Below are 19,634 nucleotides of genomic sequence, written 5' to 3' on the forward strand. Positions count from 1 at the left end.
TGTATCCACCTCGTATTGACCCATTACAGCTGCACCACACATGTTGCTTTTCTCCTCTCATTATCCCCTAGTATTGCCCTCTTCGGATCACTACACTGCATGTAGAGGAGGGACAAAGCAAAGAAGCTACAGAGCATGTGCATCCACCACTGAAAGTGGACGTACACTCCAGCCATCGTACACACGTCAGGGGTCGCTATCACAGGTATAATGTATACACCACACTGCACACTATGGTTCTAGATGTATTTTACAAATACGCTTCTATAGACATGTCCTCTTGAGTACTAAATATTTTTGGTGGGACAACCCCTTTAATGGGGCAGTGGTCGCACATGCTCAGTAATGCTTCATTTGCACTGTGGAGTTTAGGCAACTAATGGAGCAGAATTTGCACATGCTCACTAGTTCTACGATCGCACAGCCGACTTTGGGACCTCCACTCTTGTGATTAGTCCTAGTGGCGGGACCACCAGAGATCATACATTTATCACTTTAAGGTTTCTAGAGACGACCTCACAAGACCTAAGTGACGTCGCCTGCAAAAGAGATTATTGAGTGCAAACCTACAGCTAAAAAACAAAATATGTCTCACGTAATCCCACTGACTTTCTAACAACTGAGAACGTCAACACAAACCGAGCGTCCCGCTTGAAAGACGTGCATTCAGACATGACGCCATGTCGCCTGAGTCTCAGGACTGTGACAATTTACCCGCAGAGAAAAACAAATTCCATTCAGTAGAGACATAGTGACAAGGCCATCCATTTACGGAGCAAGAAAAATAGAAATCTTCTAAGGGGTTGTCTCCCTATGGGGACTGGTTTTTTTTGTTTGTTAGTTTTTTAATTAAATGCATGTATTTGAGACAAAAAAATGTGCAGTGCCGGCTGCAAAATAAATGAACTGAGAATCCATCAGTGAGCTCATTCATATTGTAGGACTGGAGAGTTTGTGACTCTTGTCTTTTTCTGAGCTCCTCCTGTCAACTTATTTACAGACACATGCCACAATGGTGAACATTTTGTAATGAAACCCAATTGCAAATATAATTTTTAGCCCCAAATACATGCATTTTAGAAAAAAAAAAAATTCCCAATGGTGGACACTCACAAGATCTATGCGGTCATTACTTAGGCTACTTTCACATGTAACACCCCAGGTAGCCGGTTGCTGCAGTGGTGTTGCCTTCCCTTCGGGGAAGGCGATATCATGCTTGGAGGCAAGGAGGATTCTCATGACCAAGTAAGGCTTCTTTCACACTTGCGTCATTTGGAATCCGTTGCAATGCGTCGTTTTGGGAAAAAAAACGGATCCTGCAAATGTGCCCGCAGGATGCGTTTTTTGCCCATAGACTTGTATTGCCGACGGATTGCGATGTATGGCCATACGTCGCGTCCGTCGTGCCCTGGATGCTTCGTTTTTTGGCGGACCGTCGGCACGAAAAAGCGTTCAAGGGAACGTTTTTTCATACGTCGTGTCCGCCATTTCCTACAGCGCATGCGCGGCCAGAACTCCGCCCCCTCCTCCCCTGACTTTAGAATGGGCAGCAGATGCGTTGAAAAACTGCATCCGCTGCCCACGTCGTGCCAAATTTTCACAACGTGCGTCGGTACGTCGCACTGACACTTAGCGACGGACCCATACTGACGCAAGTGTGAAAGAAGCCTAAGGGTTGAATAGTGGAGGAGCTTAGAGAAAAGGAGCACAGTGGAGGAAGAGGCTCAGAGGGGAACAGCGGACGGACACCCTCAGAGCCAGAGCGTAGAAACCAGGCACCGGGAGCCCGAGGTCGTGTAGTTCTCCAGGACGCACGGCAGAACCGGAGAGCATAGGACTGTATGTTAATTGCCCACACCAAGTCTGAGGTGAAGCAGTAACCTTAGAGCCCGGGTCATGATAGACAGCCCTATAAAACGGCTCACACTGCCTATCATACAGACAACTGTCTTAGGACTGGAGAGAGGGGACTTTGCCAGCAAGCTTCAAGCAGCAGGGACCTCGCCAACTAGTATAGCGCAAGTGGGAAAGGCTTACGGACCTCACCTGGGAGAGGTGTCCCCTATTGCCTCCAAGCCGGCCGGACCACAGCTACCCCTGCACTTGGTACCCTGGACTGAGGACTGCTACCATCAGTAAACCAGATAAAGACTGCAAACCTATGTCCTCATTCTTTGCCATACAATCCACCACACCATCAGTGCACTACACTGGGAGCCCTGGGGACCTACTTCACCTGTGGGAAGTTGTGCCATCTAGCTGCCATACCATCACCCCAGAGGACCCCTTAAGCAGCGTCGGTCCCTACTGACCGAATACCACAGGTGGCTTCACGAACAAACTTTATTAAACTCCTTAAAGACATTCCCTTTAATTGGGCGCCCAGAGCCACGGACCGGGTCGCAGCCACCGAGACATCCCCTTTGAGCACCGGACCCGAGTACCTCACAGCCCTGGTGGGCGACTCACACACATCAGTTTTTTGCCGTCAGGCACAATCCGTCAAATTTTGAAATAAAACGGATCCATCGCAGATTGTGAAAAACTGATGCGACGGATCCGTTTTTTCGACGCATCCAACTAGCTGATCCAGCTAATTGGATCCCCCCAAAAATCGGAGCATGCTCAGTTAAAAATAAACGGAATCCATCGCCGGATTCCTTCATTCCTTCATACTTTGGGGATGCATTCGTGCAGGGGAGCATTTGTGCACTATTATTCGTGTACATTTATTCAAAGTACTTTTTTTTCTAAGTACTCAGGAGTTATAACATGGCAGTTAGACAGGGCAGGAGACAGGTAAGACAATCTAAATCTATTCACTATTCATTTGGAACAGAACAAATACTCACCATATGTATTTGTATAATCTATATTCTGACTGCTGCATTCACTCACATTCACCGCCCTTGCATAAACTCTTTACACTCCATCCATATCGGCCCCTCTGATCTTGCCTCTCCTATGTATAGCACTCATGCTCTGTTCACATTGCTTAACAGTACAGATCCATTCAGTCCCACCATCCAACACAAGAGACGCTCTCACAAATCACTTAACCATCTGCTCACTCTTTCTATCCTCCTTCTCCTAGTTGCTGGAGACATCTCTCCAAACCCCGGCCCCCCATGTTATAACCAGTCAAACCTCCCAATTGCTACACCCAGAAACCCCTCTAACCTTATTAATATTCCATGCATGCCTTCTGTCTCTTTCAATTGTGCCCTTTGGAATTCTCGCTCTGTGTGTAATAAACTCTCCTTCAGTCATGACTTTTTAATTTCTAACTCTCTCAATCTCCTGGCTCTTACTGAAACCTGGATCCAGCAGTCAGACACCACCGCTGCTGCTGCTCTTTCATATGGTGGACTACACTTTTCTCATACCCCAAGATCAGACAACAGAGCAGGTGGAGGCGTTGGTCTGCTCCTTTCACCCAAATGTACCTTCCAAGTTATCCCCCAAGTACCCTCACTTGTATTCCCTTCCTTTGAGGTCCATGCTGTTAGACCCTACGTCCCCTTCTCCATGCGAGTAGCGGTGGTGTATCATCCTCCCGGCCCCTCTCATCAGTTCCTGGATCACTTTGCCACCTGGCTTCCACACTTTCTCTCCTGTGACACCCCCACCCTTATCATGGGTGATTTCAACATCCCCATTGCTTCTCCCCTCTCCCCATCTGCTTCTCACCTTTTATCTCTAACCTCCTCTTTTGGCCTCTCGCAGCATACTAACTCTCCAACGCATGAAGATGGAAACTCCCTTGACTTGGTCTGCTCCCGGCTTTGCTCAGTGGATGATTTCACAAACTCCCCTCTCCCGCTCTCTGACCACAACCTTCTTTCATTCTCTATCAAGAACTGCCATCCCGCTCAGGTCACCCCCACTTTCCACACTTATAGAAACATACAGGCCATTAACACCCAGAAACTTATGAAGAACTTGCAGTCCTCATTGGCCCCAATCTCCTCCATCTCATGTCCTGATTCTGCTCTGAAGCATTACAATGAAACTCTGCAAAGTGCCCTGGATGAAGCTGCACCTTCTATACATAGAACAACTCAGCACAGACGGCGACAACCGTGGCACACGCTGCAAACACGTTTCCTGCAGCGGTGCTCCAGGTGCGCCGAACGTCTGTGGAGAAAATCTAATCTACCCGAAGATTTCATCCATTATAAGTTCATTCTTAAAACATACAACTCTGCCCTTCACCTCTCCAATCAAACCTATTTCAACACCCTCATCACCTCACTGTCAAATAACCCTAAACGCCTAAACGTGACACTTTCCATTCCCTACTCAACCCAAGAGAGCAGGCCCCAACCACGGATCTCCACGCTGACAATCTGGCCAATTACTTCAAAGAAAAAATTGACCATATTCGGCAGGAAATCATCTCCCAATCTCTTCATACCATGCACTGTCCTCCCTCCCCCACTGCATCTAGTTCACTCTCTGCCTTTGAACCAGTTACAGAAGAAGAAGTAATCAGGCTCCTTGCATCTTCTCACCCGACCACTTGCACCAGTGACCCCATTCCGTCACACCTCCTCCAGTCCCTTTCCCCGGCTGTCACCTCTCACCTAACAAAAATATTCAACCTTTCTACCTTTCTCTCACTTCCGGTATTTTTCCCTCCTCATTTAAGCATGCCTTCATACATCCATTACTTAAAAAAACCTCCCTCGACCAAAACTGTGCCGCTAATTATAGACCTGTCTCTAACCTTCCCTTCGTCTCCAAACTCCTGGAACGCCTGGTCCACTCCCGTCTTACCCGCTATCTCTCAGATAACTTTCTTCTCAACCCTCTTCAATCTGGCTTCCGCTCTTTACACTCTACTGAAACTACCCTCACTAAAGTCTCTAATGACCTACTAACAGCTAAATCTAATGGTCATTACTCCATGCTAATTCTCTTGGATCTCTCCGCAGCATTCGATACTGTGGATCATCAGCTCCTCCTCACTATGCTCCGCTCCATCGGCCTCAAGGACACCGTTCTCTCCTGGTTCTCCTCCTATCTCTCTGACCGATCCTTCACTGTATGTTTTGCTGGTTCCTCCTCCTCTCACCTTCCCCTTATTGTTGGGGTTCCTCAAGGATCAGTCCTAGGCCCCCTCCTCTTTTCTTTGTATACTGCCCCTATTGGACAAACAATCAGTAGATTTGGTTTCCAATACCATCTCTATGCTGACGACACCCAATTATACACCTCTTCTCCTGTTATCACGCCGACCTTTTTAGAAAACACCAGAGATTGTCTTACCGCTGTCTCTAACATCATGTCCTCCCTCTATCTGAAACTGAACCTGTCAAAAACTGAACTCCTCGTGTTCTCTCCCTCTACTAACCTACCTTTGCCTGACATTGCCATCTCCGTGTGCGGTTCCACCATTACTCCAAAGCAACATGCCCGCTGCCTTGGGGTCATCCTTGATTCCGAGCTTTCATTCACCCCCCACATCCGATCACTGGCTCGCTCTTCTTATCTGCATCTCAAAAACATTTCTAGAATTCGCCCTTTTCTTACTTTTGACTCTGCAAAAACTCTTACTGTTTCACTTATTCATTCTCGTCTGGACTATTGTAACTCTCTACTAATCGGCCTCCCTCTTACCAAACTCTCCCCGCTCCAATCTGTCCTGAATGCTGCAGCCAGGATCATATTCCTCACCAACCGTTACACCGATGCCTCTACCTTGTGCCAGTCATTACACTGGCTACCCATCCACTCCAGAATCCAGTACAGAACTACTACCCTCATCCACAAAGCACTCCATGGCTCAGCACCACCCTACATCTCCTCTCTGGTCTCAGTCTACCACCCTACCCGTGCCCTCCGCTCCGCTAATGACCTCAGGTTAGCATCCTCAATAATCAGAACCTCCCACTCCCGTCTCCAAGACTTTACACGTGCTGCGCCGATTCTTTGGAATGCACTACCCAGGTTAATACGATTAATCCCCACAGTTTTAAGCGTGCCCTAAAAACTGATTTGTTCAGATTGACCTACCGCCTCAACGCATTAACCTAACTATGCCTGTGTGGTTCCTCGCATCATGTTCTCATACACTTTATGCAGTTAATAGCACTCTGTGTCTGTACTGCTACACACTTAGGCAGTTAACTGGTTCATGCAGCTTTACATGAACACCCGAGCCTTACACTATGGCTGGTCCAAATAATTAAAGCAATTGTTACCATCCACCTCTCGTGTCTCCCCTTTTCCTCATAGTTTGTAAGCTTGTGAGCAGGGCCCGAATTCCTCCTGGTATCTATTTTGAACTGTGATTTCTGTTATGCTGTAATGTCTATTGTCTGTACAAGTCCCCTCTATAATTTGTAAAGCGCTGCTGAATATGTTGGCGCACTGTCGCAGGGCTGAGGGGTACCCGGTACCGGGCCTCTCTGTCTCGGTTCTGGGATTGTCACGGTGGCTAGACCCGGTCCGTGACCCTGCTAAGGGGCGTCCAGTAAAAGTTGAGAGTGAAATGTGTGGTGCAGGGTGCGATGAATAACGAGGACACATGGTTGCAGTCTCTTTACCTCTTTACTGAAGGCCTCAGGATCCTCAATCCAGAGTACGGTTAACAGGGCTGTCTGAGACCGGCCGGTCCGATGGCACCTCCAGAGTTCCCTTTGCAGGTGGAAATCTGTGCCTTCCTTCTAGCGCTTGTGTGTTGTAGTCCTTCCCTGCTGAGCACCGCGGGATAGTCCTCACAACTGTTGTGTCTGTTTCTGATGTTCCCTCACAACTGATTCTGATGTTCTTCTCCGTCCCCCAGATGATATGGCTAGGACGCACCCGTATGACGGGTAGGCCTGGAGTTCTTCCGGGACCCTAGAGTCGCCCCTCTCCCACTGTTGCCCCCTATGTCTGCTTAGGTGATTTAGGTGAGACAGCCCACCTATAACTGACTGTCCTGCCGTTGGTTTGAAGTAAGGCTTGGAGCCAGTACTTCCTCGGCGTTTCCGGCCACCGGCTACACGCCTCAGTAGGATGTTGCCTCGGTCTTACAGCACGACTCCTACTGGTGTTTTCTCCTTGTTGCGTTGATCTCGTTTCTCACTCTTCACATTAAACCTCGCTTCTTGTCCTTTCTTGGGGTACCGCCGCGATGAAGTGCAGGCGCGGTCCCGTAACGTTCTTTCTGTTCGCTAGGCCTCTGTCAGGATCCCACCCCTGACAGGGACCCCCCTGAATCTTCCCCTGCAACACCCTCTGCCACAGGTTCCAACCCAGTCAGCTTTCTGTCTAACTTTCTATCTAACCCTCAGTTTTACCAGATTGTGAGGAGTGGCCTAATGCATAGTGCCCTTTGCTCCCCCTGGAGGCTAGACTATGAAGTGTATTGGTGCCTGTGATACCTGGTCAGGTGAACTCCTTCAGTGCCATCAGACATACCATCACTCCCCTTAGCGGCGGAGCGATGTTACTGCAACGACCAGGTCTCTGGGGCGCTGCATATAAATAAAAATTATTATTATTATTATTATTATTATTATTATATTATTTGATGGATCCGGCGCCATAGGGTTCCAATGCAGCAAACCGTCACTGTCCGTTTTTTCTAAGGACACAAAAACTTTACTATGTCGTTTTTTTTCCGGCCGCCAGAAAACCAATTTTCGATGGATCCGGCAAAAAACGGATGAAACGTGAGACCATCTGTCGCAATCTGTCGCTAATACAAGTCTATGAGAACAAAACGGATCCGGCGGCAAGTTTTGCAGGATCCATTTTTTTCAGAATTTGCCGGATTGAGCCTGACGGCAAAAAAAACGATGTGTGAATGCAGTCTTAGATCTTTTTCTTTAAAATTGTTGGCAACAACCAATGTGGCCACCATGACAAGTAGCACAGTGGTTGTCAACCAAATTGTCACCGTTTCATATCCAACTGTGGTCTAGAGACATCATGAGTGACAGCTCTGAAGTGTGGTGAGCTGTCAGCATTTTGATCGACAGCCTTGCTGCTCAATCTGGTCTAGCCTGTAGGCGTTTCCCTAGATTCCTCCCGTCTTTCATTATTTGCAAGCTATTTAGCTGGGTTGCTGTCTGGAGTCCAATGTCAGTTGCAACTTTGCATAAGTTAAAGGGGGTGTTCTTGCCCTGTGTCTGATTTCTTGATCACCTTGGATTTGTTGTGACTATTTGTGTGGATTATCCCTTCTGCTTTTCACATTCTCTGACTTCAGGTATCTGACCCCAGACTTGGCATTTGACTATACGTTTGTCTTACCCCCTGGTCTTGAAGTACCCTCCTGGCATTTGACCTCGAACTGTTGCCTGACCATGCTTTTGTCTTAGGCTTCTTTCACACTTGCGTCGGTACGCGGCCGTCGCTAAGCGTCGGCGCGATGTACCGACGGACGTTGTGAAAATTCGGCACAACGTGTGCAGCGGATGCAGTTTTTCAACGCATCCGCTGCCCATTCTAAAGTCCCGGGGAGGAGGGGGTGATGCAAGTGTGAAAGTAGCCTTACCCTTTTGTATTACGAGCCCTCCTTGTATCTAACCTCAGACCACCTGACTACCCTGTCTCACTGCTTGCCCATAAGTATTGACTCAGCGTCATACAACTGGAATAAATTCCATTTTGCAGCTTGGTTTTCCAGGAAAAGTGGGAGACAACCCGTGGTCATCATACTTGTGAATATGGGGTAGCAGAACCTGGATCCCCTCCATGAGCCAAAACTTAGGACAGGTCCTGCCAGGGACAGATACAGACAACTGAGGGCCCCTGTGCATAAACAACATGTGGACCGCTTCATCCGCCATACTTGTAAATCACATCTCATATATCAAAACAGACGCATAGTCATAACCTCCCTGGTGGTCTAGAGTTGTAAAAAGGTTAATGTCATCGCCCTTTGTGATCTAGCGTAAGGAGAATGTTTATGGTTACATTCATCCTCAGTGGAACATTTTGTACTATTACACAGAACCTGTAGAAAATCAGCTAAAAGTTAAAACTTCTTTTAGCACTTATACCAGTATAAAACATCCAGGTGCTATCCTGATTCTCATGCTCTGTAACTTGACATCCATTCTTTCAGAATGGGTTGTTTTCTTTTTGTCGGCATTCTGCCCGTACTATAGGAGCTGGAATTTTGTTTCCCTCAGCTCCCAGCAGGTATTGCTCCTAATTTTGTCCAATGGTATCTCTGCTATGAACTAAGAGCCCACCTCTCTTTCATATCTGCATGATGTCTGACAGATAAGAGGTCAAAAGACAAAGACCCACCCCCACTTCATGTAGAGAGGTAAAAACCCACCCCCACTTCCTATAGAGAGACAAAGACCCGCCCTGTACTTCCTGTAGGGAGGCAAAGACTGGACGCTACTTCCTGTAGAGACAACTACTCACCCCCATTTCATGTAGAAAAGCAAAACCCACCCTCACTTCAAGTAGAGAGACAAAGACCCACCCCTACTTACTGTAGAGTGGCAAAGACCTGCCCTCACTTATTGTAGAAAGGCAAAAACCCACCTCCACTTCATGTACTGATGCAAAAACCCACCTCTACTTCCTGTAGAAAGGCAAAGTCCCGACCCCACTTCTTGTATTGAGACAAAGTCCCGCCTCAACTTTCGGTAGAGAGGCAAAGATCCACCCCTACTTCCTGTAGAGAGACAAAGACCCACCTCCATTTCCTGTAGACAAAAAGACCCGCCCCCAACTTCATGTAGCGAGATAAAAAAGACCTGCCCCCCACTTCCTGTAGAAAAATGAATACCCACCCTCACTTCCTCTAAAGACAAAGACCCGGCGCCCCACATCCAGTAGAGACAATGACCTGCCCGCCACTTCCTATAAACAGAATTGTACTGATTAATTATAATATAAATTTGCATGCAGCATATTTATTTATTTTTTTTTTTTTTATTCTATTGGCAAATCCCTAGGGGCCCACCAGGTTATCTGCTCCCTTTAGGACCCCTCATTTTTACATGACCCTATAACCGTCACATCAAAAAGTGAGTTTACAGTTATATAATCATTATTCAATGATGTTTACCTACTGATGTAATAGATTCAAACTCACCTTTTCATAAATCAGAAATCCATCCTTGGATCATCCTCTTAGTGTTCCTTCTCCTTTAAGTGCGAACATAAAGTCCATAGATTGTGTTTGGGCCAGTTTGTGGGGCTCTGTGCCAATGCAAACTCCACTCATAATGACCGACACCAAGACGAAACCCACCAAATCTTGTTATATGTTGATATCTTTGATATGTTGTATCCAGCACTGCACCAGGACTTCCTTTATAAACAGAAACCACAAGACAAGTGTGAACTGAGCCTTACAGTCCCATGATGTAAGGAAGAGCAAATCTGCATTTACACCTTATTACTCTGATTTGGGCAAAATTGCTGCAAAATAAAAGACTTTTTTTTTACTGCATATTGTGCTAAATACAGCCCTAGAGCTATAGGGTTCATGATTGAGCTAACTAGGAAGTTTAGCAGCCCATTAGATGAATGTGGTGCGCTCTGCCAGGTGGAGTCACATTTATTTGCAGGTGCAGTTTATTGTCTTGGGTGAGTAAGTGCTAAACGAATTTTATCCAAGGAGCAAATGACCATGGTCTCTATAGAGGCTGCTGACCTCTGTGTATATGAGTCTCCAGTGCTGCTGCCTCCTAAAGGTATAGATCTGCCCAAACAGACTGGATTAACACAGGTAAGTGTTCACATTGTCGCTGATGTTCAGCCCGTCTCTATATGCAGTATATATATAGTAAGATATAGCAATGCTGACTTGGGGCCGGTCAGATGCCACATTCCCCCTTCATGACCCACTTTGAGCATTACATGGGCATGCTTTGTGATTGGGATAATTCATTAGGCTGAGTTCACACGCTGCAGATTTTATTGCAGAACTTTCTGCAATTGTCCCATTAACTGAACTAACCCTATCCAGATAAAAAGAATTGTTGTTTTTTTTCTGTTGCAGAATTTTTTGCAGTAAAATCTGAAGCATGTGCATGAGAGGCGACTCTAAGGGCTTGTTCACACTTTGCAGGTTTTGCTGCGGACTTTTCCGCAGCGGATTTGGAAAAACCGCAGTGCAAAAACCGCTGAGGTTTTCACTGCGGATTTTCCTGCGTGTTTTCAACAGCACTTTCCTATTGGTGCATGTTGAAAACCGCTTCGGAATCTGCAGAAAGAAGTGACATGCTCCTTCTTTTTTTCCGCAGCAAATCCGCGCGGTTTTTAAAGGGATTTTCCGCAATGTGGGCACAGCGGTTTTTGTTTTCCATAGGGTAACATTGTACTGTACCCTGCATGGAAAATTGCTGCGGATCCGCAGCGTCAAATCCGCTGCGGATCCACAGCAAAAACCGCAAAGTGTGAACATAGCCTAAGGCTGGCTTTTATTTTATGCTGCAGAATAAATGTGATTTGTCCATAGCATATGTTTAATAAAGTTAGTTTTATACCCCCCCCCCCCAAAAAAAAAAAAATGCCGCAAAACCTGTTTTGCTGTATTTTTATACTGTTTCATTGCTTGTTATGGCTGTGAAAAGGAAACACTGCAAAAATGCTGAAAGAATTCACAGAATACAGATTTCCAAAAGGTTGTAGTTCTCAAATTCAGTCAGCAAAAAACCCAAGTGTGTGCATGAGATTTGTGAACTCTAATAGCCTTTGCTGGTATTGTATAATATAGCTTATTTGCATTAAAAAAATAAATATATATATATTTTATACTGGGTGTGAACACAGCCTTCCGATGTGAAAAAAAACCAAAAAAAAAAAAAACTGTGCATGAATTGCAATGTGCGCTGTCAGTGATTATTATTATTATTTTTTTTTTTTCAGACCTATAGACATGTATGGAGTCTTAGATCAGAATTGACTAGACAGCTCCGAGATTCTTTTGTGAACATTGTCTGCCAAAAAAAACCCTTATATCTGAATAGTCCCATAGACTTTAATGGATAGAACATGCATGCAGTCATATATTTTTAACCTATTCTCAGGATTGGTCATTAGTATGAGATTGAGAGAAGACCATCACTCCCACCGTTCAGCAGTAAAAACAAAAAAAAAAAGGAAAGCAACATCATCCTGATCGGTCCCCGACGTGGTGATCATGATCCATTTGTCCCCGCAACGCGTCTACTCTGCAACATCTAGATAGCAGGCTGCATTGTTGCATGATGCGGCTGTACATCCTGTCATCCAGCAGACACTAAGCTGTGCATGTTTGTGCCGCGCCTCACGGTGAACTCCTTTTACCTCACTGAAGTTACCACAAGCGTGAGAAACTTCTCACGGTGTTGTCAGAAAGGTCCTGGGAGTTCACAGCCGATGAACTCGGTTCAATTCAATTACGTCAGCGCCATGGGAAAAGTTCTAAAGGTGCTTGCGCTGATGCCAGCGAGTTGAACTGAGTTCATTGGCTGTGAAGTCCCAGGACCTGACAGCTCCGCGAGCGTGGGAACTTTCTCATGCTCGTGTTGATGACAGTGAGGTAAAAGAAGTTCTCCGTGAGGCGCTGAACAAGCATGCGCAGTTCAGGGTCTCTGCTGGATGACAGGCTGTACAGTCGCATCATGCAACATGCCATCGAGATGTAGCTGAGCTAGACGCATCACTGGACAAATGGATTATCTCCTCGGCGGACATGTGAGGAATATGGTTGTTTATTATTTTCATTCTGTTACAGGAGACGTTGGCTTCAGTGGATTAGGCGTGTGAAGTGAGTATTTGCTTTTGGTAAATGTAGATTAATAAAAGGAGTCTGTCATTATTTCAATTAAAGGAAAATATATATATATATTTCACTATAATGTGAATAATGGCGTCTTATAGACACCTCTCCATTACTAACATCTGGGCTTGATGTCACCTGACAATACAAAGTTGACCTCAACCCCCTTCCCTAGCAACTATCACCCCACTTACCACTGCACTAGGGCAAGTGAGAAGTGCAAGGCTAATCTTATTGATGTTCCTTTTCTGGGGCAACTGAGAGCTGATGGATTTTAGTCTGGGAGGGGCCAATATCCATGACCCCTTCCTAGACTATTACCGTAATATCAGTTTGCAGCCGTCTGCATGGCTTTACTGGTTAATAATTAACGGGAACCCTACGTCTTTTTTTTTTTTTTTGGGGGGGGGTGTCACCCATTTTAATAGCCGGGTATACAGCTGTGAGCTAATAGTAAGAGCCTGGGAAGCTCCATGGGTATTTCCCCCCATCCCAGGCTATAAACATCAGCCCCAGCTGTCCGCTTTCCCTCTGCTGGTTAATAAAATGTTGGGGGACACCACAACATAGATTTGATTTTGTTTTTTTCAGAAAATAATTTAGTAAGTAATAAAATACATGTACAGTAAACTACACAAGCACTGTACTAATAATTAATGTGCCTGACATCTTTGTATCTATCTATTATGTCGGGTCATGCTGTGATTTTACTGTATGCAGCAGATGAATTGCCAGCTTTTCAAAGGAAATGGGTGTATAAAAATCGGACAGCACTCACATGGTCCCAGTGCTGTGTAATTCTCCCACCCCACCCCGAGCAAGAAAATAAATGGCAGATGAACACACAGTGATAGAATAACATTGGTCTGAATGCAATCCGAATTTTAATTGTATTGAATTCATCCGATTTAATTGCAAGTGTGTCAGCACAGTTTTCAGCCACATGGTGGTTGCGTTTGGATGGAAAATTAAGTTATGACTTTCAAAAAGGCAAGGAAAAAATGTAATTGTTTCAGGAAGGGGTTAAAGAAAAATTCCTAGTTCGTTATATTGAGGTAAAAGTTGGCTGAGATGCTGCCACTATGTGCCAAGCGCTGCTCATGTTAAGGGACTGGGGGTCCATTCCTGGTACCGGGACCACCTGCTCTGTGGTGGGTCAGTCTGAGCCTGGATAAGAGAGAGAGTGCTATCACTTTGTCAAAACTAAAGACTTACCGTAAGTTTTTCCAGGGTAAAAAAAAACCCCTTATAATTGGAAATTAGTAATTTGGAGGCTCGGGTAAGATTTATGGCAATGAGCGCACGTTTATACCACCCTGCGGGGCCACTGGCCGGTGAGTGCAGTAGATGGCAGTGCTTGACCTGAAAACTGTCCCCCAGGGTGGAGATCCTGTAAATGTGTGTTTTTAGGCTGATTTCATCTCCAGGCGGAGCTGTGTGCCTGCACAGTGCACACTTTGTGTTGTGTGACTATCTACATGACTTGTCTCTAGTAGGTGTAAACAGTTTGAGTTTATGAGAGGTGTTGGGTGACGCTGGAGCCCACCCACCTCTGACTGATCTCGCCCTGGTTAAGTTTCCTAGACTCATTTCTCTGCATGTCCAAGAGTCATAAGGAGGCGAATAAGGAGCAGTCGCCCTACATGTCAATGGTATCACAAAATGTGAGTATTCTGGAGTTCGCTTTCATTTACTTTTTTTACTTTGCCTTTTTTTGTTGTGGTGTGTGTTGTGTGTTTTTTTTTTTTTTTTTTTTTCTTTTTCTGTACTGTGACTGATATCAGTCCAAGTCTGGTACTTTGTTTCTCAGGTCAGCCGCTGATGGACAGTTTCTATTAGATACAGGTAGACTGAGCTTGTGTGACACAGAGATCTCTACGTATTCTGGAGCTAAAGCACAGAAGTCATTCTGGAACTTGTGGTCCACCACGATGGAAAAAGCTAAAGGGGCCATGTATTAAAATATTTGACCATTCTGTTTTGGTAATGTGCAGGTGTAATGCATTTTTTTTTTGCACCTGGTGTGACTATATTTTGGGGAGTCTTGTTATATGATAGACCCTTTTTCTTGTGACTTTGTGGTTTTTTTTAAGTTGCCAGTAAACATTACATCAAAGTCTAATGGGTATGGGCATTCGTGCCTTACCGCTGATATCAGAAGGATCAGACATGCTGGATTTCTTACAAAACACAGGGCTGTCGGGCAGTAGCCTATTCCTCTCTCCCCATTGAATACACTTGCACCCTCGAGCATTTGCTCATGTCTGTTTGGAGAGTATGGGCACCATTAGCCAGCGATGCAGCTTTTATAGGCAAAAGGGGGTATAAATTGGGAGAAAACGTCAGGTCCTGCCCTCACATCAAGGGGGCAGCTTTTGGACAGGTATATAAGCCTGGTGGTAATTGTACGGAAGTCACCATTTCATTTTCACTACACCTTTTGTTGGTGTATGTTCTAGATTACACACCATCAATCTATGGTGGGCACCCTCAATGGCACCCATACACATTAGATAAGTTAGCCGAACCCACCAACCATATGGGGCCTCCTGACTGTCCTGCGATAATCTGTGTAAGGATCTGGCGGTTGGAATTCTGTAATTTTGTCCTTTTGGGAGATGAGCCATGGCTAGGTGATTCTGGCAGTGGCTCCATTGTGGAGAACAGAGGGGAAGATGTGGCTCAGCCGAACGTTCCTGACTGTGTATGGCCAGGAAGTCGGCAGACGCCATCACCACAAGGGTATACACTACAGGTATCATATGCTCTTGTATGCAATAGAAACGGTAGACCTAACGGTATATAATGTCCCTTAGGCCGGTTTCACAAGTCAGTGGCTCCGGTATTTGAGGTGACAGTTTCCTCACGTACCGGAGCCACTGACACACGTAGACCCATTAAAATCAATGCATCTGTGCAGATGTCATTGATTTTTTGCGGACCGTGTCTCCGTGTGCCAAACACGGAGACATGTCAGTGTCGTGGGAGCGCACATATTACACGGACCCATTAAAGTCAATGGGTGCATGTAAAACACGGACCACACACGGACCTTCTCCGTGTGCAGTCCATGTGGCGTGCAGGAGACAGCGCTACAGTAAGCGCTGTCCCCCCACATGGTGCTGAAGCCGCCATTCATATCTTCTCTGCAGCAGCGTTTGCTGCATAGAAGATATGAATAATATTGTTTAAAAGAAAGATCTATGTGTCCGCTGCCCTCCCACCCCCTGTGCGCCCCCCCGCTGTTCTGAAAATACTCACCCGCCTCCCTCGCAGTGTTCTGTGCTGGCCGCCCCTTCTACTGTATGCGGTCACGTGGGGCCGCCGATTAGAGTCATGAATAGGTGGCTCCACCTCCCATAGGGGTGGAGCCGCCTATTCATGACTGTAAATGAGCGGCCCCACGTGACCGCATACAGTAGAAGGCGCGATCAGACCAGGAAGCATCGACAGCCAACGAGGGAAGCGGGTGAGTATTTTCAGAAAAGCGGGGGGGCGCACAGGGGGTGGGAGGGCGGCGGACACATAGATCTTTCTTTTAAACACTATTATTCATATCTTCTATGCAGCAAACACTGCTGCACAGAAGATATGAATCGCGGCTTCAGCACGATGCAGTGTACCACACGCGTGGGTACCACACGCTCCGTGTGGTACCCACTCGGCACACGGGCCGCACGTATGGCCTACGTGAGCTCACGGGCACACGGACACGGATAACTCCGGTACCAATTTTTTCCGGTACCGGAATTATCTGGACGTGTGGGACAGCCCTTAAAGTGATTTTCCCATTTCAAACATTGATGTCATATCCACGTAAATATCCGTCTCGGGAAATAGTCCCCATCTTTCACCAATATGAACGGAGAAGCCTTTTAGGTACCTTTCTTGAGATGAGTATGGGTCCCAAATTTGGGACCTGCATCCATCCGACATTTACAGCATATCTTTTAAGAACTTTATTAAGCACCTTCATTAAGACTATTGGAAACCTTAAGTTTGAGATGGTTATCAAAAGCAAAGGAGTAAGTGTTCTCAAAAGCTCGCAGATCTACACTCGCAGAACTTCTTCCAGCGTTTTTTTTTTTTTTCTTTTAGTTTGCCCCTCTTGAAACCTCCTAAAGTATGAACTTGAGCTTGTGTTCTTTTTTTTTTTTTTTTTTTGACACTTGTTAAGAAATTTTCCGTTTCTTGTGTCTTATCAGGGGCCAGAAGCAGGCCCTAAGATGTAGGGTCTTAGTCAATAGGAAGACAGAATGACAGCTCAGATAAGAAGCACATGGCCGCCCGTTATTACTGAGACATAATGGGTCTCCTTGTGTTTATGGCTGGTTTTAATGTATTCGCTCTATGAATTCCTATAGACATGTTGCCCTCCTTGAGACGTCTTTAGTTTTACACATTTACCTCCTGAGTTGTGAGTTGGCACGGGACTATATGACAACAGAAGAGGGGTCAGAGCTGCGTGGAGGGTTGTACGGGTTTACGGTCGTTGTACGGGTTTACGGTCTTTGTACCTTCGCCACGTCCTGGTTGTATATCATGCTTGTGTAAACTACGGTTGGGTTTGTGTTCCCTACATGAGAGGGGTCACTCTCGCGTCCCCCATTGTATACAATTTTCACACTTTGTTTAAACATCAATCTGCTGGAAATTGATGAGTTTATTCATAATGTCATAATTAACATTTGAGCCAAGATCTGCGGCCATATTATTTCTAATGGAGGCTCCAACTCTACATCAACTTTGTTTCCTGTCTACTGCAGTCTTGGCTCTCCTGTTGTATCCAGTTGTCGCGAAACTTCATAAACTCTCTATTGTTTGCTACAGTAGTTGTAACTCTACCACCGTTGAGGTTGTACTAACTTATATAACACCCATAGTGTCTAGATGGCATATTATAGCGGTGTCTGAGGACATAAGGGGTGTCTGGATGTGTAATACTTGTGACACGGGGTCCTTGTGTTGTTCATGGACCCTCTGACCTGCATGGTACCTTCATTTAGCACTTAATTACAGATATTACATTCCAATTATAACTTTCATCCATAGGAGTAGGAAATGTTTATTTTTTTTATTATTAGATTCCATATAAAAGGGGTTGCAGAGGATTGGGGGGAAAAAAGAACATCTTCAAGAAACTCCTCCACACCCGTCGGGTCTATTAAAGTGTTTGTTATCCAAAAACTATACTGTACGTTATTACAGAACTTTTCTTCATGTTATCACACCATCTTCTCAGAGATGTCCTGTAACACTTCACGGTAGCCGTTGTAGTCTATGAGGAGACTACAATGCACTACCAGATGCCACCCATGGACACTTGGTGTTATTTTTTTGATTCTGAAGATTGGCCACATTGATTTAGGACTTTCATTAATTAGCTAAAGCAATGACTGGATAAAGAGAGCATCACACTCTCTGATGGACCCAACTGTCTGTACAATGCTTGAAAAAGCCATAATATTCAATGGGTACCATTTAATGCAGTTTTCCCATGCTCATGGTTTCTTCCATTAACCGAATTCTCTATTCACCTATCCATATCTTAAAACCAATGCTGTTATCCATTTTAGATCTTCCCAAGGTTGTGGCCATCTATGCAACTTTGCACATTGAAGCCTGAGTCCAACACCGAAGTCTTCACTTGCATACCGAGGGTTAGAATGTCAGGCTGCTGGAGGATCAGCAATGTTTACCACCAACTAGAGGGATCAAGTTCCGTCCACTAGTGAAATCCACTTTTCCATAAAGCTCATAAATTTAAAAAAGTGATTAATATCCTTAGGTTTTTATTTAACTTTAATCTATTTTATGCACCATGAAACATATAAGGGTTGTCCAGGATTTGCAAATTGTTGCTTTCTTCCAAAAAAATACAGTGGCACATCTGTCCATAGGTTGTGTATGGTATTGCTGCTGAACTCTGTTAACTTCAATGGAGCTGAGTTGTCATACAAGAAACAACTTGTGGAAAGGTGTGGGGCTGTATCTGGAAGAAAAAAGAAGCCTATTTTCTTGTAATCCTGGGGAAATCCTTTTAAGTGATAACTGCTCCTTAGTAAATGGCAAAAGACGTCTTTAAAATGGATTTCTTGGCTAAAAGGCAATCTCTCTGTGCTTCAATGCCTTTTTACAGGGTCAAACATTAATTTCTTCAGGAAAACCATTTTGTTTCTGACCATAAGATAGCCAAGCGCCCAATTTTGACTGATTTTGGCCATACAAGTGTTGAAAAAGTTAAACTATGATCAGTTAGTGTTGGCTGTCCTACTTCTCGCTCACTTTTGAGAATACATGCACACTCAGCCAAGCGAGCATATGTATGGGTGGACGAAGGAGATGGCTGTTGGCCAAACAAGTGCTTATGTGACAGCAGTCTGTAGAGTTGGCCATCTTTTTCTGCCATTTAGATTCTAGAATTTGCTTGACTAGTCTACAGCTAATGCCCCTTGAATTCACTTTATATGTACACAAGTGATCCAAGAACCTACTGCTGCTCCTACCTGTGATCAGAATTGGTCTGGTGACTGGTAGCTTGTATTGAAGATTATTGAGAAAAGAACACTCCTAGGAATGCTCGTTCGCTGTAATTGTCAATGTGAATGCACCCTAATTACTACTGACCTGACTTGATTACTCAAAACCAAAGTTTTTGCAAATGCATGAATGAAAACGATTCTTGAATGTGTTGGTATGGATGATGGTCCATCCACTGGAATCGGCAACTCCCATTAAACTTTTGTTTGCTCAATGTCAAGATTTATATGGCAATGTGCCAGCCATAAAACACTGATAAGAACATTTGTTGTGCGAAAGGTGTGGTGGAGTTTGTGCGAATACCGTTGTTCTGGAATTACCCTGCATCTTTTAGATTTCCCTTATCTCTGCTCAAATAGGGAGT

General features: G+C 45.2%; 1 protein-coding gene across 4 annotated transcripts in view; it reads left to right on the forward strand.

Annotated features, from left to right (window-relative positions):
• The window catches only part of ANO1 (anoctamin 1), a 202,908-nt gene that overhangs the window by 117,562 nt on the left and 65,712 nt on the right, over nt 1–19,634 (forward strand). The window contains exon 1 of one of the 4 annotated variants that reach the window (XM_077286966.1): nt 10,451–10,693. The exons of 2 other annotated variants lie outside the window; for them this stretch is intronic. In XM_077286966.1, the coding sequence (XP_077143081.1) occupies nt 10,589–10,693 (105 nt within the window). In that variant the 5' untranslated portion in view covers nt 10,451–10,588. Of the gene's footprint in view, nt 1–10,450; nt 10,694–14,315; nt 14,395–19,634 lie in introns of those variants that run through there. One more of the 4 variants, XM_077286967.1, reaches the window with a different exon arrangement.

This window comes from Ranitomeya variabilis, chromosome 2 (assembly GCF_051348905.1).
Source record: "Ranitomeya variabilis isolate aRanVar5 chromosome 2, aRanVar5.hap1, whole genome shotgun sequence".
Lineage (NCBI taxonomy): Eukaryota > Metazoa > Chordata > Amphibia > Anura > Dendrobatidae > Ranitomeya > Ranitomeya variabilis.